This window comes from Polypterus senegalus, chromosome 5, assembly GCF_016835505.1.
Source record: "Polypterus senegalus isolate Bchr_013 chromosome 5, ASM1683550v1, whole genome shotgun sequence".
Lineage (NCBI taxonomy): Eukaryota > Metazoa > Chordata > Cladistia > Polypteriformes > Polypteridae > Polypterus > Polypterus senegalus.
In genome coordinates this window covers 101,726,154-101,753,000 of record NC_053158.1, presented here as the reverse complement: position 1 = coordinate 101,753,000, position 26,847 = coordinate 101,726,154, and the positions used below count along the sequence as shown (strand labels likewise).

The 26,847-nt window shown below is 38.0% G+C and overlaps 1 protein-coding gene across 2 annotated transcripts in view; it reads right to left on the bottom strand.

Annotated features, from left to right (window-relative positions):
* Positions 1 to 26,847, bottom strand: part of LOC120529404 (calcium/calmodulin-dependent 3',5'-cyclic nucleotide phosphodiesterase 1C-like) — a 697,603-nt gene that overhangs the window by 642,187 nt on the left and 28,569 nt on the right. For both annotated transcript variants that reach the window (XM_039753171.1, XM_039753172.1), the window contains exon 2: positions 10,649 to 10,699. In XM_039753171.1, the coding sequence (XP_039609105.1) occupies positions 10,649 to 10,699 (51 nt within the window). The remainder of the gene's footprint in view (positions 1 to 10,648; positions 10,700 to 26,847) is intronic.

Below are 26,847 nucleotides of genomic sequence, written 5' to 3'. Positions count from 1 at the left end.
TGTCAGTATTTTTTTTTTTCACCGTGGCCCTAATACGCTTCCGTAATTCTGTATATCCATAATTGATTGATATAAAAATATTTTGAGAATGCATGTAAAAAATGAAGAGCAATTGTTAAGTTTCATTTATTTTCTTCTCCCAAGTTCTTTTTTTTAAGACTGTTACCACATTTCAGTCAGGCCAGTAAACATTTTGCTAGTAAACGTGTTGCTATCTGCTGCCATCTAGTGGAAATATAATTAAACAGCTGTTCATTTGAAAAATACTTGCAGAGCAAGTTAGAGATAATGAAAGTGCTAAAATTAAAAAGTTTCAAAAAAATGATAGTAATAATTCATAGAAAAGATTTAAAAGAAAAACCTGAGGCGACAGATAATTTAAAGACCCACAAGAGATAATTTCAAGTCCCGTGAGACTTTATGCAAACAGATTTGGAAAAGTCCTGCTCACATCTAAAACATTTACAACCACGCACACGGTTGTCATTTGTGTGACATGCACAGTTCATGTAAAGAGAAAGAAACAATATTCACTAATGGGCAGTTATACGTTGCATTGTCAATGCAATATTGATGAAAAGGTAACTCCAAATATTGTTTTTACTGATGTTACAGTAAAAGTGTAAGGATTTGAGTGTGAATTTCAAAGCCAAAAAGAAACAAAAACATATAACACAACCAATACCTCTAACGCAACATGAAATATAAATGCAGAGCTGGTTAAAGATTATGAAAGTACTAAAATTCAAAAGTCTGGAAAAACTGATAGTAATGATCGCAAAAGCACTAACAAACGGAAATTATTACTCAGTGAAATTACGGAACAGCGAAAAGAGATCAAATATATGTACATAGGTGATATGACAGAAGTATGTAATTATTGTTCGGCTTTAAACTTTAAGTTGACAGACTTGTAGACAGTCTAATTCGTGTTGCCATCAGGGAAAAGTAGTATTTCTTCCCAATGAAGAGGCCTATTCGCAAGAATTAAACATTTTGTTTGTTGAAAGTGATTTCCTCATAAGTGAGCGGCAGAGACACAAAGTGGCTGACACATAGTGCAGGCAGGGGGGTTGGTGAGTGAAGCGAGTAGAGGGCAAAATCCCCCTAATCTTTAAGAGTATATTTGAAATATATCTATAAGATCCTTCCTCCCTCAGCATGTGGAGGAGTGGCTGCTCTGGGGTAGAGGTGTTTGTGTTTTGTGACTAGTGTTTGTGTTTTTCTTTGGAGCTGTTCTATGCCTGTTTGTGGCCAATGTATAATTTTTAAGGAATATATGAGTATATGAGGGCAGCACAGTGGCACAGTGGGTAGCGCTGCTGCCTCACAGTTAGGAGACCCAGGTTCGCTTCCCGGGTCCTCCCTGCATGGAGCTTGCATGTTCTCCCCGTGTCTGCGCGGGTTTCCTCCTACAGTCCAAAGACATGCAGATTAGGTGCATTTGCAATTCTAAATTGTCCCTAGTGTCTGCTTGGTGTGTGTGTGTGTGGGGGCTGAACCCTGCCTAGGGTTTGTTTCCTGCCTTGCACCTTGTGTTGGCTGGGATTGGCTCCAGCAGATCCCCGTGACCCTGTAGTTAGGATATAGCCGGTTGGATAATGGATGGATGAGTATTTGTATGGTGTATGTATTGATGGCTTTAATTGCGTGGCACACATAGGTCTGTTTTGAGTATCTGTGAAAGATATGTGATATATTTTTGTTTAAGACTATATTTAGTTTCTTTGTGTGTTATACGTTTGTTCTGTTGAAACCCAAAGTATTTGTATAGGTCGCTATCTGCCATTGCCTCAGTTCAGTTGTCATTTTCAGGGTATACTCACCTTCTGTAAGAATTTCCTTTTCTACATAAACCGCTTTATATTTGTCCAGTCCAATCTAAACATGGATGTATTATAAATAAATTTCAATTATTTCTAGTAATTGTTGCAATTGTTTGTGCCTGCAGAAATCTTTATGCTGTCCATATAGAATAGATGTGATTAGGTTTATTGTTGGTGGTCGTTTTTGACTTTGGATCCATATTGGATCCATTTGTTTAATCTTTATGATCATGGGGTGAGAGCAAGACAAAACCAGAGGGGGCTAAGTGAGTGTCCCTGGAAGATGCCTCACCTTGTTTGTCAGAGTCTGTATGTACTGTATTGATATGTGGTAGATATGTACATGTAGTGTTCTTTTACAGGTCCGATTATTATTTGTAGACACTGTAGTAGTATGGTGAGTATCTTGTATAAGTGTAGTATTTGTACTAGTAATGCATATTTGACACTGTCCAATGCTTTTTTGTAGTCGATAAATCAAGTGAATAACTTTCTGAATTTTTTGTATGCTTGTTGATGTATCACAGAGTCAATTAAGAGCAGTTCCTTGCAACCCATTTGTGGCCTTTGGCAGCATTTTTGTTGTTCTGTATGTATATCATTATCAGTAGGTATTTTGTTTACTATGCATGTAGTAAATATTTTGTACAGTAAGGGCAGACAGGTGATAGGTCTGTGGTGTTTTTGACTTATATGTATGTGTATGTATGTGACGTCTTCTGTTAAAAACTGGGTGTCTCTTGTGGGTTGTGAAGAATGTACAGGTAGTCCCCAAGTTACAGACATCCGACATATGACTTACGAATGGTGCCACACCTCCTCCATCAGCTGTCTGGGGGACGTGACGCAGGCTCCTCAGTAACTGCTACTCCGTCATCTTCGGCATGGGGATGCTGCAAGTGGTGGCTGGAGGGGGTGATTTCGCTACTCACGCAGTGTAGTGTCCCTCGGGTGACTCCGGTTGATAAATGGGGCGATGGGAGCCGCACCCCATTCATTCTCAGTGGGCTGCTGGGTGCACAGCAAGCGTTGACCCGAGGCCCATAGTCACTAGGGCCACAGCTACCGCTCGTGTGCAGGACGGAGGCTTGATGGGGTGGTTCGCTACTCGCCCACCACACCACTGCAGCTACTGCTCCTGACTGCCCCATTTGTTCTCGGTGGGTGGATGGTAATGCTGCAAGCAATGACCCGGTTGTGGCTGAATAGAGGCTTTTAGAGTGAATGCAGAAGCAGGGGGCAGCATTGTATAATATAGTGTGCCTCGGGAGAATGGGGGCGGTGGTAGGTGATTCACTACCTGCCTTTGGCCACACTCTGTTCTTTCTCGGTGGGCAGACACTGCAGGCAACATACTGTATGCATGTGGAGGTGACTGTGTGGTGGGTGAATGGTGAATCGCCCTTTGCCACCCCCATTCATTCTCAATAGCAATCCTGCTTGTATGTACGTACATAGCAGGAAGTTGTCTCTTGTTAGTACACCAGACGTGCTGATGATGGGTGCCTTCCTGCTCTGATAGCATGTACAGTACTGTGCAGAAGCGCTCATCTTAACCTTTTGTCTTCACCCTTCAACAATGTCTCTGAAACACAAATCTGATGCAAGTACTGGTTATACAATAAAGAAGAGAAAAACCACCACCATGGAAAATAAAGTAGAAATAATAAAAAGGTCAAAGAGAGGTGAAACTCCATCATTCATTAGCAGAGCACTTGGTTACAGTCAGTCAACAACAGCATTTATTAAAATAATGTACCTGTTCCGACATACATAGAAATTCAACTTAAGAACAAACCTACAGTCCCTATCTCGTACGTAACCCGGGGACTGCCTGTATCTCAGTTTGTTTACTGAGTGCAGAGTAATGAAGCTCTTATACAAGTAACTGTCAACTCATTGAAGCCCAGTGCCTTCCAGTTGTTTTCTTCATTGCTTTTGTTAAATATGTTAATGTGGTTTCCTTGTAGTGCATTAGCATTATATGGTCTGTTTTGTTGCCCTTCCTTAATCCAAGCTGCTTTGCTGTTATGCTGAACCACATTAGACCAGAGGGAACACCAGTACTGTGAGAGGTTTTACTGTATTGGTGTGCCATATAATGTAGTTTTTCATTGTTTTAGAATGATATTGTTTTCGTTCTATGCATAATTTGTACCATTTTAACTACTGTGTTTAACTATGAGGTTTTGTTTAAGTGTATCTATGTATGTGTCTAGATGTTCTTTGTGCTTTTCATGTTTCATGTGTGTTTTTATTCTCTTAAATGTTTCAAGGTTTCTTTGCAGTTTTCCTCATGTGGTGTTCTACTTGCACTGTGTTAATCAGAACAAGTGACATCCAAAGTCCTTAAATTGAGTTTTTAGTCAATGTTTCCAGGTGGGCTTTTGTTTATTCTAAAGTGGGTGATGGTGGGGATTGCAGGTACTGTATTAGCTTATGTACATATGTTAGTGTTTTAAGTGAATTCACATATTGTGAAAGTATATTTCTGTTCATAGATTTTGTTATTATTGACATTTTCTTCTTTGTATTCAGTGGTTTTGGTATAATGGAACACTGTGGGGTTTGTTCCTGTGTATTTTTAAGTGTTCTCTCAATGTCCTCTGCCAGTTTGTGTAGTAATATATAATCCTTGATAGACTGTGTTGGGTTTATCAGTAATAATATCAGTTGTAGTGCTTTAGTGTCCAATGTCTTGGATATGCACTGTTGAATGTGTTGTATGCCTGAGTGAAGCATGAGACTGTGTTGTTGTTGGAACATTGATGGACTGAAAGCCAGAAGTCTACGTGACCATCATCATCAGGTCCTTCCATGAAAACCCTAAATACAAAGAGGACTGTTTCATTTATGTTAGGTAGATTGCCCAGAGGGGACTGGGCGGTCTCGTGGTCTGGAACCCCTACAGATTTTATTTTTTTCTCCAGCTTTTGGAGTTTTTTTTTTGTTTTTTCTGTCCACCCTGGCCATCGGACCTTACTTATTCTATGTTAATTAATGTTGACTTATGTTTATTTTTTATTGTGTCTTCTATTTTTCTATTCATTTTGTAAAGCACTTTGAGCTACATTTTTTGTATGAGTATGTGCTATATAAATAAATGTTGATTGATTGATTGATTGGAATTTCCTGTTTTTTTATGTAAGTTAGCGGCAACTTCTTCTTATCCATTTGAGTCTTGTTTGTGGGATGAGAATGTGTGTGAGGATAGTTCATCATTGATATGAAATTCTTTGTTCTGCAATTTGTATGTTTGGGTATTTCTGTGTAAAGGCTATGTGTAATTTATTTCAAAAATATGTTGTGTCTGTTACAAATTCTGTAATTGTATAATATGTACGTGGGAAACTTATTAAAATTTTTTTTTCACTTCATGCACTGGCAGATCTTGCCTGCTTTGATGGTCAGGAGCTTGGGGGTTCTCAAACAGTCATAGCAGTTTTCGTCTGGTGGTCTGGCCCACCACCGTGTGGAGTGGGCATTGCAGTACCCACACATGGGCTGGTGCTGTTTTTGCCACCAGCAACCAAGGTAGACTGTAGCTCACCTTTTGAATGTGGGCCTCCACGTAACTCATGGATTTGTTCCTTTCTATCCTGGGTGACAACCAAGCCAGTATGAGTTTTAAATATTTTTATAACCATTTTTCATTTAATACTCAACATCTCTTGGAGCGGGTAGTTTACCTTTACTCTAGCCCCTTCCTCTCGACCTTATCAGCAAGGGTCGCCCCACCAAAGGTCCTGCTGGTATCACTCTAAGGGTTATAAGAGCATGCTAAGACAATGTGACAGACCTTAGTGGTGGTTATTATTATTATTGTCTTCATTTTAGTTATTATTGACAAGTTTCCACCTTGGGACAAATATAAAAGATATTAAATAATATAATATATTATTATTATTAATAATATATATTATTATTATAATATATTAAATTGTATTGTATTTACCCCTTATTTTGACACCCACTGCATGCCCAATCTACCTGAAAAGGGGTCTCTCTTTGAACTGCCTTTCCCAAGGTTTCTTCCATTTTTTTCCATACTAGGGTATTTTTAGGGGTTTTTCCTTGTCTTCTTAGAGAGTCAAGACTGGGGGGCTGTCAAAAAGCAAGGCTTGTTAAAGCCCATTGTGGCACTTCTTGTGTGGTGTTGGGCTATACAAAAATAAATTGTATTGTATTGTATTGTATAAAAAAGTACTTTAATAGAGTTGGCTGAAACTGTTTGTAAAAGAGACCTAGAAGTTTAGGAAATGACACAACTGTTTACATGCAAATTGTTTAACACCTGGAGTACAGGTAAGTTAAGTATTCTAGTCTTCAGAGTCACAAAGTGAGCCAGGGATGTGGATTAAACCAGCAAATTTAATGTTTAATGTTCAAATCCCTGCTGTTGATAATTGGAATATTGTACTATATTTTTTTCTGTTTTTGACAATACACTCCTTTTCATTTACTTCTGTTGGTATGTTCTATGTTTGTAACTGTACCTAGTAGAGACGTAGTGTTGGTCACTTGTGTCTCTGATCATTGTATTTATTTTTTTCCATTTACTGCCACTCCGAGCATCAGTAGTGTATGGTATAATGCTGGTTCAGGGCAGGAAAATTAACTTGAGAAAACTTCATCATTATCACCATCATTATCACTTTCTTCCCAATTTTCTTAGAAAGGGTTACTGTTGTGATCTACAGAAGTTCAACAGAATCGAACAGAAGCAAACGGAAGACTGCAATATGGAAATTTAGTATGGAGAGCAAGGGGGGAAAACACACGTCTGTTACCAACGACGGGTCACATACCAAGTGAAAAAAATAAGAACTAAATTAGCAAAACCAGAGATGTAAAGTAGAATTTGTGAGTCAAATAATGTTCCCAGAAAGCCATACCAAAATATATTTTTTTTAATTTCCCCTAACTGGTTTTGACAGAGACATTGCTTGTAAAATTAATCCAACACATGGATGCCAAAAGCTGTGTGCCACTATCCTATACAGTCAGGTCCTGATGATAAAATATACCAGTCACATGACTAGCGATGGGAATGACAACAGTAAGCAATATGACTGTGGCTATGCAGAGACTATCACAAAATAGCAGTGAGCATCCAAAAATAAAACACAAAATGGCATAACCAGAGTAGCAATGAAAATTCAGTATCCCCTACACATTTGTGAACTTGACAGTTGCAGCTTCTGTTATTTGTGAGTTGACTATGAACAATTAAGTGGGAATATTTTTGAAGTTTGCTGAAATATCACAGAAACTTTTACCAATACAAGCCAAAAATACATATACAATACTGAAACTGATTTGTACTGCATAAAATCATACAATATACAGTTTTTTTTATATTTTGTAGTGTAAATGCATATTACATCTTTTTTTTTTTGTTTGTTTAAAAAAAACTAACGCAGTACAGCTTCTGTTCGGTGATCTGTCGATTGTAAGTGAGAAGGCAAACCTTGTCTGGAGCTGCAGATGTACCAGTCTCTTGCCTCTTTTCCTTCACTAAACTGATGCTCCACACACTGTTCCAGGAGCAGAAGTCAGTTTTGAGACTCTTCCTCCATAGCTGCCCCATTAGACCCCTGTGATCTGCCTTGTCCTTTACCTGGGCATTTTTACCTCTAGTCCTGCTTCATACGGCTCACCTGGGGTCGGTGGCATCTCAATCTACCACACTATTCCCAGTTTCATGAGCCCGAAGCTCCAATGGTTGTCTCCCACCCCCACACCACCTGCCCCACCCACCATAATAACTGAGCCTGGAACAGGGAACAGGGGAGAGTCCCAAGGCTTTCGAAAACATCTTGTATCACCCCAGTCCCAAAGGCATCATGTCCTAGTGAGCTGAATGACTTCCAGCCTGTTGCTCTGACGCCACATGTGATGAAGACCATGGAGCGGCTGCTGCTTCACCACCTGAGGCCACAGGTCTGCCATGCCTTCGACCATCTGTAGTTCGCATACCAGGAAAAGGTGGGAGTGGAGGATGCCATCATCTATATGCTACACCGATTCCTCTCCCACCTGGACAGAGGCAGTGGTGCTGTAAGAATTATGTTTTTGGACTTCTCTAGTGCCTTCAACACCATCCAACCTCTGCTCCTTAGGAACAAGCTGACAGAGATGGTAGTAGACTCATACCTGGTGGCATGGATCATGGACTATCTTACAGACAGACTTCAGTATGTGAGTTTTGGGAACTGCAGGTCTGACATTGTGGTCAGCAACACAGGAGCGCCGCAGGGGACTGTACGTTCTCCGGTCCTGTTCAGCCTATATACATCAGACTTCCAATACAACTCGGAGTCCTGCCACGTGCAAAAGTTCGCTGATGACACTGCTATTATGGGCTGCATCAGGAGTGGGCAGGAGGAGTAGTACAGGAAGCTAATCAAAGACTTTGTTAAATGGTGTGACTCAAACCACTTACACCTGAACACCAGCAAGACCAAGGAACTGGTGGTGGATTTTAGGAAGCCCAGGCCCCTCATGGACCCTGTGATCATCAGAGGAGACTGTGTGCAGAGGGTACAGACCTATATATACCTGGGAGTGCAGCTGGATAATAAATTGAACTGGTCTGCCAATACCGATGCCCTGTGTAAGAGAGGATAGAGCCGACTATACTTCCTTAGAAGGTTGGCGTCCTTCAACATCTGCAATAAGATGCTGCAGATGTTCTACCAGACGGTTGTGGCGAGTGCCCTCTTCTACGCGGTGGTGTGCTGGGGAGGCAGCATAAGATGAAGGACGCCTCACACCTGGACAAACTTGTTAAGAAGGCAGGCTCTATTTTAGGAATAAAGCTGGACAGTTTAACATCTGTAGCAAAGCGACGGGCATTAAGCAAACTCCTGTCAATCATGAAGAATCCACAGCATCCACTTAACAGTGTCATCTCCAGGCAGAGGAGTAGCTTCAGTGACAGACTTTTGTCACTGTCTTGCTCCACTGACAGACTAAGGAGATCGTTCCATCCCCAAACTATGCGACTCTTCAGTTCCACCTGGGGGAGTAAATGCTAACATTATTCAAAGTTATTGTCTGTTTTTAAATGCATTTTTACTGCTCTTTAATTTAATTATTTTGTATCAGTATACTGCTGCTGGATTATGTGAATTTCCCTGTGAGATTAATAAAGTATCTATCTATCTATCTATCTATCTATCTATCTATCTATCTATCTATCTATCTATCTATCTATCTATCTATCTATCTATCTATCTAATAGTGCTACAAATGGTGCTAAATATCCCACTTTCCAGCAATTCTTTTGAAGATCCAAAAAAGTATATTATAAGGTTATGCGGCCTTTGGCTAAGTCAGATGGTGGATCTTCTTTACGTCCCGCTCCTGATACCAATGTAGCGCCTGTGCCAAGTGTCAGAATGGATTCTATTGCCCTTTACATGACTCCTTTAGGTGGCTCACTTTCCTTTAAAGGGCCAGTATATATTGCAGGCTTGCCACTTTTATAGGCTCCCTTGCTGCTGCTGATGGAATACCAGCAGAAACAATGGATGACTCATCCCAGGCTGATGCTCTCTGTCAGCACCTTCACAATATTAAGAATTGTGAATGTTATTTCCAGTACTATAAATCAAAGCAGTGTTTAATCTTGACTTATTTAACACAGATCCACATACCTAATTATTTACTAAGTCTCACATTTGCGGGGGTCTTCTGCCCCTAACATTCATGAATGTGAAGCAGTTACTGTATCATAAACCATTCAAAATGAATATAATACAGTTGAGATGTGAACATATTGAAAAACAGATTACCAAAAACCCAGATTCATCTCAGCGATAGAAACATGTTAAACTGGGCTTACCAGTCCTCCCTATTCAGAGCAATTTTCTTCCTGGTGAAATACCTAAGCACTCCCAGGCCAGGACAATGCAAAGATCCAATCCCTCCTGTGTGTACAGAGTCTGTATATCACTCTTCCCCTAATCAGGAGGCACACAGAGTTATCCTAACTACTTCACAAAACCTAATCAACCTGGTTCGTGACAAGCATTAGTTCTGTCCCATATTCCCAAACACCTCAACCTGTCATAGTGAATAAGCCCAACAACCCTGTCCAGGAACCACATTTTGGGTACTCATATTCTTCATGACCAAAGGTGAATATGGGGAAGCACACAAACAGATAAATAAGAATCCTGGGGTACAAACTTAGCTCTCACTTCATTATCACAGAGTAACTAAAATAGCTTCGTGTTCACCAATTCATTTTTCAAAATTATGATCTACTCTCACTTGCGAGCAAAATCCTGAAATACCATAATTCATCCCCTTGGGATAGCTGTTCACCCTTTACAGGAAGGAATTGTGCCAGTCTTTTCTTGAAGAGAATATGCCATCAGATTTGAAGGTACTAATTCTCATTTCCAACTGTACCACAGAAAACCCTTTATGAGCACACTACAAATCACACACTCACATGCCAAAATGACAACATCATCTGTAAACAGCAAATGCAGTCCTCTGGTTCCTAAACTAGTTACCCTGCAAACCTTGGTTTGTGCCTTGATAACATGTCCTTTTAGACCATAAGAATCACAGGAGCCAAGATATACCCTTGACAGAGTGTAATTTCCATTATGACCCATCTGAACTTACAGTAATATGAAGTTCAAATATAAATCTCACTCTGTGAATACTGGGACCAAATGGCTTGCAGCAGCAGAAGCCATAGAACCCATACTCCTGCAACACCTTTCAAAAATACTAAGGTGTACAAAATAAATAATTTTGTGGAAGCCATTATAGTGGGTTTAAATTATAAACTTCATACTTACGGGCAAATCTTGCAAGAGGCCTAGAATTGGTTTCTCCAGTTTCATTTGCAACTAAAACAAGAAAACAAAAAATCAGTTACACAAAGATCAGATTCTTCAAAATGTTCATGTTAAACCTGATTACATTGTGTGACATATGAGTTAAGTATATTATAACACTGACTATACTATATTTAATATGCTTAAGCATAAATACTGCAGCAGCAGCAGCAAAATAGTTTACTAGATGGTGATATCTTAATGCAGCTTGCAGTACAGTACTTTAAAATTTCAAGTAGTGTTAGGTGTAGAAATACATTTGTTTCTGTAATTTTTTATTTAAATTCAAAATTACAATTATATTTTGAAACTTAACCTTTAAAAGGCCAAGTAAATCAACAGTGAAAACAACAAAATGTTACTTTTGAAGTTTAGAATTGTATGGCAAAAGTCAACTCTGGTAAAGGAGCGTTGGAATCGTTAAATGAAAAGATTCCCTCATTAGATTGGATGGCCAGCACAGACTCCACAATAGAAATGGCAGAAGCGGGTAGGCCCTGGTCATTAGAACTATGACTTTATTTTTGACTTTCTCTTTGACAATTTTAATCTTCACAATTGTCAACAGTCTGTAGTTCATCAGTTAGTTAATGTGCAGATGATCATGGTTTTGATTTATGTTTAACAGTTTCTACCTTGTTCTTTATGTGTTTTAACAATAGAATCCCTAAAGCCTACAAAAAAAACTTGTAATCCCGGTCCACCTTAAATTCCTTGGCACCTCTCCATCAGCATCTTTTGTTTTGCAAACGTGTCGATCAGCACAAGCATCACACAGACTGCTATGCCATCCCACTGACAGAGCTGAGTCCGTCGCAAAATTCTCAGAGCTCAGGTCTTTCAGAAAATGTAATTTAAGAATATGTTAGTTTGTCAGTGTTTTTGTATCCAGGATTTTCCTTCACTAATTTTTATTTTGTAGATATTCAAACTTGGAAAATGAAAAATAAAAAAATCAGAAGAATGAAAATAATTGCTAACCATGGGATATATGCAATTTGTGTAATGTGATTCACTAGTAGACCAAAAAAAGACAACTGTCTATTTTAAGAGGTAATACTGTGACCCACAGGCATTACACTGTTTAACAGTCCCTTCCATCATGACCATCTTTACCATGGTTGTTATACTAGACACAATAGCTAGTATACATTATACATATATACACCAGGAATATTATGTATTCAGCTCTGAGTCTTGCACTACTGCATTAGTTTGCACAATACAGTATCAAAAGTACGCGTATGTGCATGTAATGCTCTTTGTATTTTCTAATTCATTCTATTTACGTATCTATGGATGGCTAGGCCTCACTTTTCACTTTAATGCTATCATCTATGCTGTTCATCAACAATGGATGCCGTCCATCCATCCATTATCCAACCCACTATATCCTAACTACAGGGTCACGGGGGTCTGCTGGAGCCAATCCAAGCCAACACAGGGCGCAAGGCAGGAAACAAACCCTGGGCAGGGTGCCAGCCCACTGCAGGGCACACACACACACTAGGGACAATTTAGAATCACCAATGCACCTAAACTGCATGTCTTTCGGCTGTGGGAGGAAACCGGAGCACATGGAGGAAACCCACGCAGACACGGGGAGAACATGCAAATTCCACGCAGGGAGGATCTGGGAAGCAAACCCAGGTCTCCTAACTGCGAGGCAGCAGCATTATCACTGTGCCACCATGCCACCCATCAATTCCATTATTCCTCCTGTAATTATCTTTAATGACAGTGAACATTTAACTCAATGACTAATTGATGAGATTTTTATTTTTACATAACTAAGGTGATAATATTAATGCATACTTTGGAGACTTTCAAGGTGAACTGAATGGTGATGGAATATAAAATCTACAGTTATTTGAAATATGCATTTCTTAAAAACAAACAGATATTTGTGTTAGAACTAGTAAGTATTAATGCTGAGCGAAGGGACAAAGCAAACAAAAGGTGAAAATAATGCAAGCATAAATATAATTGTTTTTGTGTTGACGTTGGAAGTCAGCTTTATCTAAACCCCTGTGTTTTTCACTGTTAGGAAAAAAAAATCTAACTTTAGCGTGTGGTTTCCATTGCATGTATCCCCCTGGAATTTTACAAATGACGCAGGTTGGGGGGACTCCTGCTGTGCTCAACGAAAAATGGATCAAAGTCAGTGAACACCAGAATTGTGATATAGCCAGACAAGTGGCAGTCCATTATATGAGCATTTCATATAAACCAGCAAACAAAACCAAGAATAACACCATGAAACAAATGCAACACGCTGCTGGTCATCTCAACACATTACTTGTTAGTAATGTTGTTTCTTTAATATGAGAGGCAAATTAACTGTTAGGTTGTTTCACTATAATCTAATTTTTGATATTTTTATGTCAATTTTGTAACTTTCTCTGGGTTTAATGGACTGTTATTGTGACGTCACTTCTTGCTGTTTCTGGTTGTTATGGTTGCTACCATCTTCTGCTTATTTTACCTGTTAATGCCAACAACATCCATTGCTAGTCACATGATTGGATGTCATTGCGACATATTTTATCAATGTGAATTGCCTATTTCAGATGGCTACAAAACACAGATTTTATCTCTGTATTGGATTTATTCTAAACACAGATTCATAACTGCAATTCTTAACTATGATTTTCCTGTTGTTTGGTTTTTGCTCTCAATTTCCATTTGTCTCTTTTGGTATTCATATCCTTTGCCTCTCCTTGATGACTAAATGCCACTGAAGGATTGGTCCATTTATATTACACAAGATTCTTTGTTTTAGTTGTAGATAAGATGTAAGCCACTCTTTAATTTTATGCTGCTGACTACCTGGATATTTTGTTCTTGCTGCTATAATTATACAGCATCCTAATTGTATTTAGTGAAGTACATAATTAACGTAAAAATAAACAGTTTTTGTTGAGAAGGACTGTCTCAAATTATATTAAAATATCGTAATTTTTGTGTAACATTTAACCTATTGTCTCTTTGTGTTTTATTTTTGTCTGTATTGGATGCAGATGAGAAGGTAAATTCCATGTTTTAATTTTTTTTTTTGTTTAAATACGTCTAAATAAGAACCTGAAACATTGGGACCAGCCTGGTTTATAGTATTAATTTAATAAAAAAAAATATTTTACAATATGTGCTTTACATTTTAAAAAAGTGCAAAAAATTAATTAAAAAAAGTAATTTCCATTTTTTCCCAATGCTTTTTTCAGTGTCTTTAATCCTTTATTGAATTATCAGAGTCACACAATTAACAGACAGCAATCTTTCTATTCGGTCTGAACCCTTGTAGGTTTGATAGTATAGGGAGGTCCAGATCTAATCATGCAATTTTCATTACATTATAACTTATTAAGTTTATTACATCTAAAAATCACCTGAAAAATCCCGGACAATTGAGAAGTGCGCAAACTGATGACATGAAGAATCGTCTTCGTGCCGAACTGGAATTGTCTCCGCATAAATCAAAGTCATCCAGATGATCTGGACCTGCATAATTAGATCTGGACCACCCTATATAGTATGAATATGGAGACTGAGACTGGAGTGATAATTGCAAATTATAAAAATTCCTAAGGGAATATTACTTGATTATCAGTGATGAGGTTTTACTTTGCTTCTTGCAATCTACTCTTTGTAAGGCATATTTGAGTCCCAAGACTCTGCTGCACTGAGTCTTCACCCCTTAATGGACAGTTTTGTGGCATAAAGATGAGAGTCAGGACTAGAGTAGACAGGGTTCTTTACCTTCATTCATTAATTATATGCTAACTTTACATTTGTTTCTGGTAACAGATGAATAAAGATGTGTTACTTACTGTATATAACTGGACCACTCAAACCATCTACATGCCATTAGAAAACATGGAAATAAAAGATCAAATAATAAAGCACAGCCCATGAACATCTTTAGCCTAAATTAAAAAGGAAATCATTTCTATGAAAACTACTATTGCTTACTTACACAAAATATATCTAATAACAAAATAGCAAAATACCCGCACTTCACAGCGGAGAAGTAGTGTGTTAAAGAAGTTATGAAAAAGAAAAGGAAACATTTTAAAAATAACGTAACATGATTGTCAATGTAATTGTTTTGTCACTGTTACGAGTGTTGCTGTCATCAAGGATTTGATTATCATTATTTCTTTCAATCAGGTTCGCATTTGGAGGACGTGTTGTTTTGTAGTTATATTCCGTGTTTGTCAGCCGTTGTAAAGATAACAGGTTTAATTCATCAAAGTGTTCACTACCCAAATCGCAACTTGTGAATGTAAGATGTTTAACAGGCATTTCTGGTTAACTTGTGCTAAACGTACCATGGTGTGACGTAAGATGAACTGACTGTAAAAAGGCAAGGAGGCGCTTATTTTGAGCGAAAAGGGATAAGACAGCGAAGGAGCGGAAAAGTGAGAAGGAAAACTATTTAAATAAAGAGCTTGGAAAGTGAATGGAAAGAAGCAGCCAGCGGTAAAGCAAGGAAGACTCCGTAATAAGGATGGGTGCACGTAGAAGGCGTAACAATAAGATTGTTAAACTTTATGATTATGTTCCCGCACAGAGGGTTTAGAGAGATGCACTGGGAGAAGTATAGAATGGGGAAGCCCATGTGAGTGTTCTGCTGTTCTCCTTCGACAGTTCTGTGGCTCTGCATATTTGTATGCACCTCTCTAAAGTCAGTTTGTCTTCTCTCAGTAATCTTTGTTGCAAACTTGCATCACTGGTTCCGCACACATTTCGGTCACATATAAGGGAACTTTTAATCTCCCCGAAATTGCATGTGCCTGCTAACACTCTCAGATCTGTGACGTAGTTGTCTATATTTTATCCCCTTGCCCAATTTCTTGAAAAAAATCTGAACCTCTGTACAGTTTCGTTTATTTTCGGGTTGTAATGTTCATCAAATTTACATATCATCAAGCTCATGGTTAACTCATCAGGTCCTACATCACTGGTCAGCGCCTGACACAATTCTTTGCCGCTCTCTCAAATAAGATAATGGAATAATGTGACCTTAGTGTTTTCCTCTGCCTCCGGCATTGCAAGTTATGTGTATAATCTGAACTCATCCTTCCATGTTCTCCATGACTTAGCCAGGTCTTTAGCATCGAGGCTTTATACCCTGCGTCTTCTCATTAAACTTGTATCTCGCAAATATCTCATGCGATCTTGCGATGTCCACGGCTTTATTTAATATTAGCTCACTTAAAAGTTTCTCTCGCACTTTCGCTGAGTTTGTGTCAAACACTATTCTATCCCTGGCCATCTCATCTTCGTTTGCATAAGCACAGCCCTTCACCAGTAATTTTAACTCTGTTAGAAACTGATCAAAAGTCTCGTTTATATCCTGCGTCCTCTCAGTAAACTTGTATCTCGTGAATATCGTATTCGTCTTAGGCATGACAAACGCCAGCGGCAGCATGTCTATGAAATTAATTTAAACTTAAGGTTTACACCATGCTTTGTTTCCGCAGTAGCTGCACTTATGAATATGCTTGTATGCGTCACTCGCTTCATATTCTTTTGCTGCCTTCTCAATTGTGTAATGCTTTTTTTGAACAGGTTTCATTCATCAAAGTGATCACTATCCAAATCGGTACTCGTGAATCTAAGATGTTTAATAGGCATTCCTGGTATTAAGTTGTGGATTTGCCTGCGAATATTTAGCGGCAGCGTGTCTATGAACGTAATTTAAACTTAAGCTTTACACCTTGTGTTCCTATTGATATGTGTACAAAGGCTTGTTCAGCGTCAGAGGGTTTCCGCAGTAGCTGCACTTATGAATATGCACAGTCCTTCACCCGCGAATATTTACCTTATATGGGCAGGCACTCAATTAAGTGGGAGGCTTGATGATGCGGGACGCAACTCCGCCTCACACGGTGACCGAGCTGCAGTCTATGGCCGTACATATGGACGAAAGTAGGTTCTAGTTATGACCATTGCGCGTAGAATTTCGAAATTAAACCTGCCTAACTTTTGTAAGTAAGCTGTAAGGAAGGCTGCCAAATTTCAGCCTTCCACCTACACGGGAAGTTGGAAAATTAGTGATGAGTCAGTCAGTGAGTCAGTCAGTAAGTCAGTCAATCAGTCAGTTAGTCAGTCAGTCAGTGAGGGCTTTGCCTTTTATTAGTATAGATAAGATCCCTATTCAGACTAGAGAAAGGATGGTTGGGTCAGATGTTTCATTCTTGCTTTCATACTAAAGCTAAAGGGACATGGATTTTAATATAATTATCTTTATAATTGTGTAATTTGCACCTGTAATGTGCACAGAAGACTCTTCGGAGTTAAAGAGCACTTCTCCTGGAACCTCAACACTAAATGTGCAAAACAGTTAATGATGACTATGAATTCTGCCTAATTAGCAATGTGGCACTGGCCTTTAAGATGTTTTATTAATATTATCTGGTATTAAGATCATTTTTCTTTCATAGTTTAAAGCAACTGATTAAAAAAAACTAATTTAGTAAAGAGAATATGCATGCATCAACATAAAAGTATTAGTGTTTTCATATTATAGCCAAAAAATAATTAATTTCAAAATGGAAAATATATTCTAAGGGTAAGGCATTATAAAAATTGCTTTGAATAGAGAGAGCTAGAAATCTGTTTAAACCTGTCAGGAACCCAATAGTGATCCCCGATGGAGCCCATTTTAAAATCGGCTAATCCAGACAAACTTTCTTGCATTATACAGTAGTCGTGGCCAAAAATTTTGAGAATGACACAAGTATTTGTTTTCACAAAGTTTGCTGTTTCAGTGGTTTTAAATCTTTTTGTCAGATGTTTTTGTGGTATACTGAAGTAAAATTACAAGCATTTCATAAGTTTCAGAGGCTTTTATTGACAATTACAGTAGTATTATGCAAAGAGTCAATATTTGCAGTGTTGGAGCTTCTTTTTCAAGACATCTTTTTCAATTCGCCTTGACATGCTGTCAGTCAACTTCTGGGCCAAATCCTGACTGATGGCAGCCCATTCTTGCATATTCAATGCTTGCCATTTTTCAGAATTTATGGGTTTTTGTTTGTCCGCCTGCCTCTTGAGGATTGACCACAACTTCTCAATGGGATTAAGGTCTGGGGAGTTTCCTGCCCATGGACCAAAAATTTTGATTTTGTTCCCCAAGCCACTTAGTTTTCACTTTTGCCTTATGGCACGGTGCTCTTGCTGGAAAAGGCATTGTTCATCACCAAACTGTTCTTGGATGGTAGTGAGAAGTTGCTCTCGGAGGATAATTTGGTACTATTTTTTATTCATGGCTATGTTCTTAGGCAAAATTGTGAGTGAACCCACTCCCTTGGCTGGGAAGCAACCCCACACATGAATGTTCTCAGGAAGCTTTACTGTTGGCAAGACACCGGACTAATGGTAGCACTCACCTTTTCTTCTCTAGACAATCTTTTTTCTGGATCCCCCAAACAATTGGAAAGGGGATTCATTAGAGAAAATGACTTTACCCCATTCCTCAGCAGTCCAATCCCTGTACCTTTTGCAGAATATCAGTCTGTCCCTGATGTTTTTCTTGGAGAGAAGTAGCTTCTTTGTTGCCCTTCTAGACACCAGGCCATCCTCCAAAAGTCTTCACCACACTGTGCATGCAGATGCACTCACACCTCCTGCTGCCATTCCTGAGCAAGCTCTACACTGGTGGTGCCCCGATCCTAAGCCATGAATAGAGAATGATACCAAAACATCCTCTGAGAGCAACTTCTCCCAACCATCCAAGAACAGTTTGGTGATGAACATTCCCTTATCCAGCATGATGGAGCACTGTGTCATAAGGCAAAAGTGATAACTAAGTGGGTTGGGGAACAAAACATCGAAATGTTGGGTCCATGGCCAGTAAACTCCCCAAACCTTAACCCCATAGAGAACTTGTGGTCAATCTTAAAGAGGCGGGTGGACAAACAAAAACCCACAAATTGTGACAAACTGCAAGCATTTATTATGCAAGAATGGGCTGCCATCAGTCAGGATTGGGCTCAGAAGTCAATTGACAGCATGCCAGGGTGAATTGCAGATGTTTTGAAAATGAAGGGCCAACACTGCAAATATTGACTCTTTGCATAAACTTAATGCAGTTGTTATTAAAAGTGTTTCACACTTATGAAATGTTTGTAATTATGCTTCAGCATACCATAGAAACATCTGACAAAAACACTGAAGGAGCAAACTTTGTGAAAACCAATACTTATGTCATTCCCAAAACTTTTGGCCACAATTGTATATCCCAATGTTTTCCGTAGAAATTCTGCCCGAACCCCATGTTTAATATCTTTTATTAAACCTAACAAACAATAAATAAATAAAGCAAAACTGTTTACTCACTTTGACTAGGACATTTTGTATTTTGTTACATTTTTAAGGAGCATCATAAATCTTTGATGAAAAAAAAATTTTCACCATATTGTGCTAAATTTGAAAACTTGGTGTACACATCTATGAAAGACAATATACACTTGATATTCTGTACAACTGTACATATGTCTTTTTCTACTGCCTCCTTGAACATGTGCTTCAAGAATGCGCCACTAGCAGACTACAACGTAGTAGAAGTACAGTATGTTTCAGAATGTAACTTCATTATGTCAACTCAGTAGCATTCAAATAAATTTAGAGTTTTCTTATTTGCAAACCATATTTTAAATACACCATGTGAGCACGTTAATGATCCCTCTGTTCACTCATCATGTTAAATCCACTCTACAATATTACTAACTGCATAACATCCTGGTAGGGCTCCTACTCAATTCAGCAAAGTACTACAGAGGGTTGTCAAATCTGCTCAAAATTTGGCAAACAATCTCTTTCAGTTTGGAACATGCAGAGTGCATTACACATTGCCTCACGAAGTAAAAAAGAATTATTAAACATCTCATCCATTCTGCACATTTACCTTACTCATGCCTAGGAGTCAGCAAGCAGTGCTGGACCATTAGTTAGTGTTCTTGTCACTAGACTCCAGGATAGTTTTGTACCATCAGTAAGTCATGTATATGAGTTTTTATTTATTATCTGATGTTGTATTTAGTGTGTGGTGTTGCATTTATTGTATGCTGTTGATATTATACTGTTGTAATTGATTGGAAGAAATGATTTAGAGTTATTCACTAAGACAGTCAGACATTATCTAAGTCATTACAACAAACAGTCAGTAATTGTTGATGGAGGATTAAGCGTTCACTAAATCATAATCACTCAAGGAGACCATTATCTAAACCAGAAGCCCTTATGAAGAAAAAATATGGAAAAAGATGATCTGCTGTGGCAACCCCTAATGGGAGCAGCCAAAAGAAAAAGGAGAGAACACTACTTAGCTGTACAGTCTTCTTATTTAACATCATGATGTTACAAGTCCCTGCCCGGGGTTTGTTTTATTGCCTTGCGCCCTGTGCTGGCTGGGATTGGCTCCAGCAGACTCCCGTGACCCTGTAGTTAGGATATAGTGGGTTGGATAATGGATGGATATTACAAGTCAAATGACACATTCATCAAGTTCTGAGCAAACATATTGCACCATAATGACCAGAAGGATTAATTGAAAACACTAGAGTGGAGGCTATAAAAGCAAAAATAGATAAGGGTAGTGCCCAAGAAAAAGTAATCTTACACAAAGGTTCCAAAGGTGATGTCACCATAACAGTAAAAAAAAAGCAGTAAAACAAAAATGAAAAATTATAAATGTGATCCTGACAGTTTATACAAGACATGCAAGTAAGAACCTTATTGTACTATGTATACATGGTAATAAGTTGAAATGCCAGTCTTTCATGTAGAGTCGTGCCCATTTATTCAGGACCAACTTGGAATCCAATTAACAGACACTCATGTCATTGGAATGTAAGATGAAATCTGAGTGTCTAGAGAAAAGCCATGCAAACACGGGAAGCACAGTAATTTTAATGATAATTTAGCCAAGATTTCTGGAGCTATGAAATAGCAGCTTGAATAGGGGAGATAGGTGGGTCCAGAAATACTGGCAGTAAAGGCTCACTTTACAGGATAGGACAATGCTAGATGTAGGGGAGGACAAACTAGCTGGGGGTTTTCTGGCCCTATTTAAATGAGACTTAGAATACAGAACTGCAGGACCGCTGTGAAAAGTGCTGGGTACAAAGCCAGTCCCAGAAGGTAATCATGACGTTGAAAGCGGTTATGTATGACCTGGCACTTAAAAGCTCCTTCTAGATATACCTTCTGGGAGCTTGGACTTAGAAGAGTAATGGATGAAAGGGAGGCTACTTAAAAAAAACAGAACATTAGACAAATGTGTGGGCACAGTACTGGGAAGTCGGTAAGTAGTGAGGGTCTGGTACAGTACTTGTATTTGAAGATCAAGGGTACCAAATGATTTGTTGCGTTGCCTGTTACTTTGATACTTTAGCCTCCTTGATGTAATTTTTTGACACTATAACAGCACCTATTCTTGTTGACAAGTATTTAACCTATTTTGTGTAAGTGTCAAATCACCACTCACAGTTTCACAAACATCGATAAATAGCCCATCTGTGTGGTGGTAGATGTGTTTGAGTGAGAATGAAAATTCAATGATGTTTTGCCCACAATTTTTTTCATTTTACCCCATGCTGCCACAATGAATTCAGACATTCTAGATAAGCTAGTCAGAAAATGTAGGAAAAGTTACAGCCTTCCAAAACCTGTGTTATTATACCCTAGAAATTCTTATGATTTGTAGTCTTGTTGAAACCAGAGAAGAAGGAGAACACAAGTATTGCTATGCTCAGCTTGAGAGATGCCTGAGGGAAAAACTCAGAGAACAACAAGTGCATCACTTAACTTACACAGAATTGGGTGAGGGCATCGGTGGGCAACATTTTCCAATGTAGAGGGCAGCTAGCTGGACAGATGATGGAATGAGTAAAAAGAAAAGATGTACCAATCCAAGTAAGCCATTTCCTTTACTGATATATTTTTTGTAAGCTGCACAAAATGTACTTAAATGGTAAAGGAGACATTTTTGGACTGTCAGATTAATGAATTTCTTTTCCCACGTATTACTCTAAATCACCAAATCAACAATCTACCCTTCTTTATTTCATATTGATGACTGTTAACATTAGAAACAGACAACTTAGCAATCTGTTAATATGTTTTATTTAGAAAACTGCAACTTGCAAAGTATTTTGCAAAACGGTTCATTGAAAGTAAGAAATGTATACAGTATATTTGTTATACTGTAAGTAAAGTACAATAACTTTTGATTCAGACAGTAAAGTCAATAGGACAGAGCGTTAAGACAAGGGCAAGATGAAGCAAGAAAATTGAAAAGATAAATGTGAGGTACACTATAGGCCACTTGATTTATTGTGTAAGTTGCTTTAAGACTAGAGTGACTGTGTTTCTGGTCTAAGTTTTTGCAATCAATGATTTGCTACTAAATTTACAAATTTATTGTAAGATGAAGAAGGACCTGCGGTGGGCTGGCGACCTGCCTGGGGTTTGTTTCCTGCCTTGCACCCTGTGTTGGGTGGGATTGGCTCCAGCAGACCCCTATGACCCTGTAGATAGGATATAGCGGGTTGGATGATGGATGGATGGATGAAGAAGGACTAGAGTTTATTGAGAACAATCTAGGCAGGTTACACTTTACTGGATCTTTAATGAACATTAACACACTGAATAAAATGAGTGACTGTTTTATTCACTATATCTACTTACTGTAATAGTTTAATTTCCCTAATTACCTTGAGCTGTTGATCAGAAATCCCATCAGCCAATTCAGCTCCACTTTGACAGTGTGACAACGTACCATACGTATCGAGTTATAAAGTGACCCCTTATTTGCAGTTAAATCCTTCTCCAGTAGGTGCTGCAGCTGTACTACACTTACAGCATACAGAGGTTATTAAGAACTAGATTCCAAATATTTATTCGTTTTGAAAAAAAAAATCCAGCATAGTCTTGCAAAAAGAAATGAAAGCATTGTATATAAAGAAACTACTTCAGAGAATGTTGAATATATTTCAGTTCATAAACAATAGGAAAACCACCCAATTTACCATCTTTTCTAGTAAATGGGAGTGTGTGCCAGAAGCATCATGGTTCAAGATATCAATCCCAGAAAGGATTTCATGCCATCACAGGGTACACTCTTCCATAATATAACATTCTCAAGCTTCATCCATCCAAATTAGGCCATAGCCTAAAGGACAGCATTAGAGATAAGGCTCTGTCTAACATTAGACAAAGCACCAATACACTGCATGGTCTGCTCATGCACACATCCTAACAGGGACAATTTGTAATTGTCAATGAACCAACCCTCAAAGATAGAGCATCTTGAATTTAAATTCTGCACCTGGACATTGTCCTTGAGGTGTCTGCACATTCTACCCCTATTTAGGGTTGCCTCCAGGTACCCTGTTTTCCTTCCCTAACTCCAAATATGTTCAATTTAGACTAATGGACAGTTCCAAACTGGCTGAACTGGTGTGTGTCAGTGAGCCGTGTGAAGGACTGTTGTCCTTTCTCAGGTTTGTTTCCTCCCATGCACAAAGTGCTACTAAGATAGACTCCAGCCCCAAAAAACCCTGAACAGGATTAAGCATGACATTATATGTACAGTATTATATTATATGACTAAACCTAACATGGATGTTTCTGAGAGATACCCATTCTACTAAGATAAAGTCCACATGGATATAGTTTAAATTCCTCACAAACAGTCACCATAGTTGTAATTAGATCATCAGTAGTGCTGCCAGTTTGGGCTTCTTCATCTACTGTATATACAATAAATTTATGGACTATGGGCAGCAAGGGAGGATACTTATTTTATCATATAACTTTTTTGTTTACACTGTTTATCTGATTTTGGTTGTTTTACCCATTTAATAAGTAAATGATGACAATATATATATATATATATATATATATATATATATATATATATATATATATATATATATATATTTATCAGTAGTGTGTAAAACACAGAGCCTCTGCGCCGCAAACAGGAAAAGCAAAAATACATATTCATCTCTAAAATACCTCCAAGGGAAACAAAATCACAGAGATCTGACCTGTACTCTTCACAATGTCCTTGTGGAATTGAATGTAGGATGAATGCATGCCCTCTGCATTAAAGCTTCCTAACTAATAGAGCTGAAGCTATGGCAACTGTTCGGAAAACAGGTTATGTTTTAGAGAGAAAATAAAAGTGATGCTTATAAAAATAATATTATGAATCTTACTTTACCTGTACCACATTTTTTTCCTCATACAGATGGACAAATGTCAGATGATCAATATTGTTCTAGGTGTGTTTGGCCACCTTTGGCAGGCTGACATGTAAAATTATTACATATTTGACTGAAACTTTTATCCAAGGAAAGAATACCAAGAATGCCTTACAATTATTTTTTCAGGTTGATGAATTGTTCCGTGTCTCACCATAAGTAGAAGCAAGGAGTGAACCGACAGCTTAGTGAGTTAAAGCCCAATGCACCTACACCTCGGTGACTGCCTAAGTTTTTAAGGCTTCAGTAAACACAATGTCCTTTGTGAATTGTAGTTTTTATTTTCTTTATCAAGGGAATTTTAGAAAACTATTCCAGTGGTATGTTCCCATTTCCTTCAGGACTTACAGTATGCTGTTTTGACCCTGAACAGGATTAGGATTGTTTCAGAAGTATGTGTATTTGATAACTGGACTTGCATCTGGTCCACAGTTTGTTCTTGCCTCTGGATTGCTTCTCCAAGAATTCACTCATGCTCCTTGTAATTAGAAAATGGTTGACCAGTCCTGTTGATTAATAAATTACACCTATAAGAAATACCAGTTTGAAACCATCTCTGCAAATGACAAGCTACAGAAATAAAATTGTTTTAAAATAGCCATGGACACTGACTAATCATAAACATTGAGAGAGTGAAAATTTATAGACATAAGTAAAAATCCAAAAATATTAACAACAATAACAAGAGTAATACAGATAATTCTTTAAACTGGCATAGCTTAGGTGAAACAAACTCAAAAAAATAATATCAAACAATCAATATGGCAAACGGACTGCAACTCTAGGCTTTAAATGAATTCTGACTGACTGAATTCAAAGTTTAAGTATGTCTTAAACAGGATTACATAAAAACTTGCAGTACTAGGTTGTTGTACCGTGTTAGCCATTATGAATGTAGAGAAAAGCCAAGCAAAATGACACCTTTTATTGGCTAACTAAGAAGATTACAATATGCAAGCTTTCGAGGCAACTCAGGCCCCTTCTTCAGGCAAGATGTAATACAGAAACTGAAGTTCCCTGAGTTTATATCCACACACTAGGACAAGAAACAACAATGGTAAATTTTTGAATGAAAACTCTTAAATGTAAGCCTGAATGAACCTATTAATTTTTTACATTTAAGAGTTTTCATTCAAAAATTTACCATTGTTGTTTCTTGTCCTAGTGTGTGGATATAAACTCAGGGAACTTCAGTTTCTGTATTACATCTTGCCTGAAGAAGGGGCCTGAGTTGCCTCGAAAGCTTGCATATTGTAATCTTCTTAGTTAGCCAATAAAAGGTGTCATTTTGCTTGGCTTTTCTCTACATAAAAACTTGCATTAAGCACAACAAATATCATCTCCAATTGTTCACCACAATCTATGGCTTAATTGATTTACAGTTTTCACACACACTTAAAACTTCCCTTTAGTCTGTTTCATGTTGAAAAAATGCATTAATTGGATAGCAATGTTGTGTTCATGTATAAATTATGAATAAATATTAAATATTAATCATTATTCTTCATATTTTTGGATTTTGTGAATATCTTAGGCTAGTGAGTTAATTTCAGGAACTTACATTTAATTTATATATTTATAGCTTATAGAGCTACTGGGTAAAATGATGACTGTGCGGTCATCATCACCATCAGAATAATGGCGGTATGATAGTGTTAAATAGAAAGCTACTTTTTCGAAGATTGGTTTATGCTTAATGGGGATTTTTTTCCACACTCGTGACGCCTGTTTGATCCTTTTAGAGAAATGTGAAATGCGATTAAAAAACGAAAAAGAGATCTTGCCAATATAGTCCAATTGCTACCTGTTTTCTGAGAGGTCTTACCTCAAGTGCAAATTTTTTTAGAGAGACCTGCAAACATGTGTCACCACAAGTAATCAAATGTCCAGTTGAAATTCTAAAATTGTCACATTTGACAAACAAGAGGAACTCACTCAGTCTATTAAACTTCTCTGCTTAACTAATAGCTAAGATGTCCTAATATCTCTTCCAGATATTTCTTAAAAGATGTAAATTTTCTGCTTAAAGTATGTGTCTCAGAAATTAGTTTCAGATTCCCATGACTATTTGAGAAAAGAAGTGCTTCCCAGCTCCAGTGTTAAATGCACTTCCTCTTAATTTTCACTGATGTTCTCAAGTAAATAATTCACCTTTAAGTTGAATGATTTTTGCTGAATCTACATAATCAATGTCTTTGAGAATCTGGACGACTTGGATTAGGTCCCCATGCAGTCTCCTCTGCTTGTGACTAAACAGGACTAATTCTGAGTTTACCATAGTAGTACATGTCCTTAAGTCCTGGGATGCACTTGGTTGTTCTCCTTTACACAGCTTTCACATCTTGTTCTCACCAGTCCTTGCTCATCTGTCCATAGGTTTCTACATACAGATCCAGATGTGAGGATTCCGCTTTGAATACTTGTCATTGTGAGCTGATGAGTTTGCAGATATCCTATACTGTACACAGTTTGATGTCAGTATGTTATCAGCAATAAAAGAGGGAAAGACAGCCATCATTCTAATTCTGGAACATCTGGCTGCCATCTCCTTTGAGGTGCTAAACTATGTGGGCAATTTTAGGAAAGCGATCCCATTTCATAGCTTTTAGTCCAAAATTGTATTTTTCTTGCTTTTTAGTCGTTCTGTTGTGTAATCTATCTAGATTACATATTATAATTTGTTTTTCCAATAGATTTATTTGAAACTATTTTTACAGACTACAATTCAGCAAACCAGCAACAGTTACAATGTATACTCTAAAGCAGATAGTGAAGCCTAGTAGCTAAGGAGGTAGGCATTAGACCAGATATTAGATATTAAATAATCAGAGAGTAAACACAACAGTGGACACCACAAATCTGTAAAGGTATAGCTCTGATATCAAA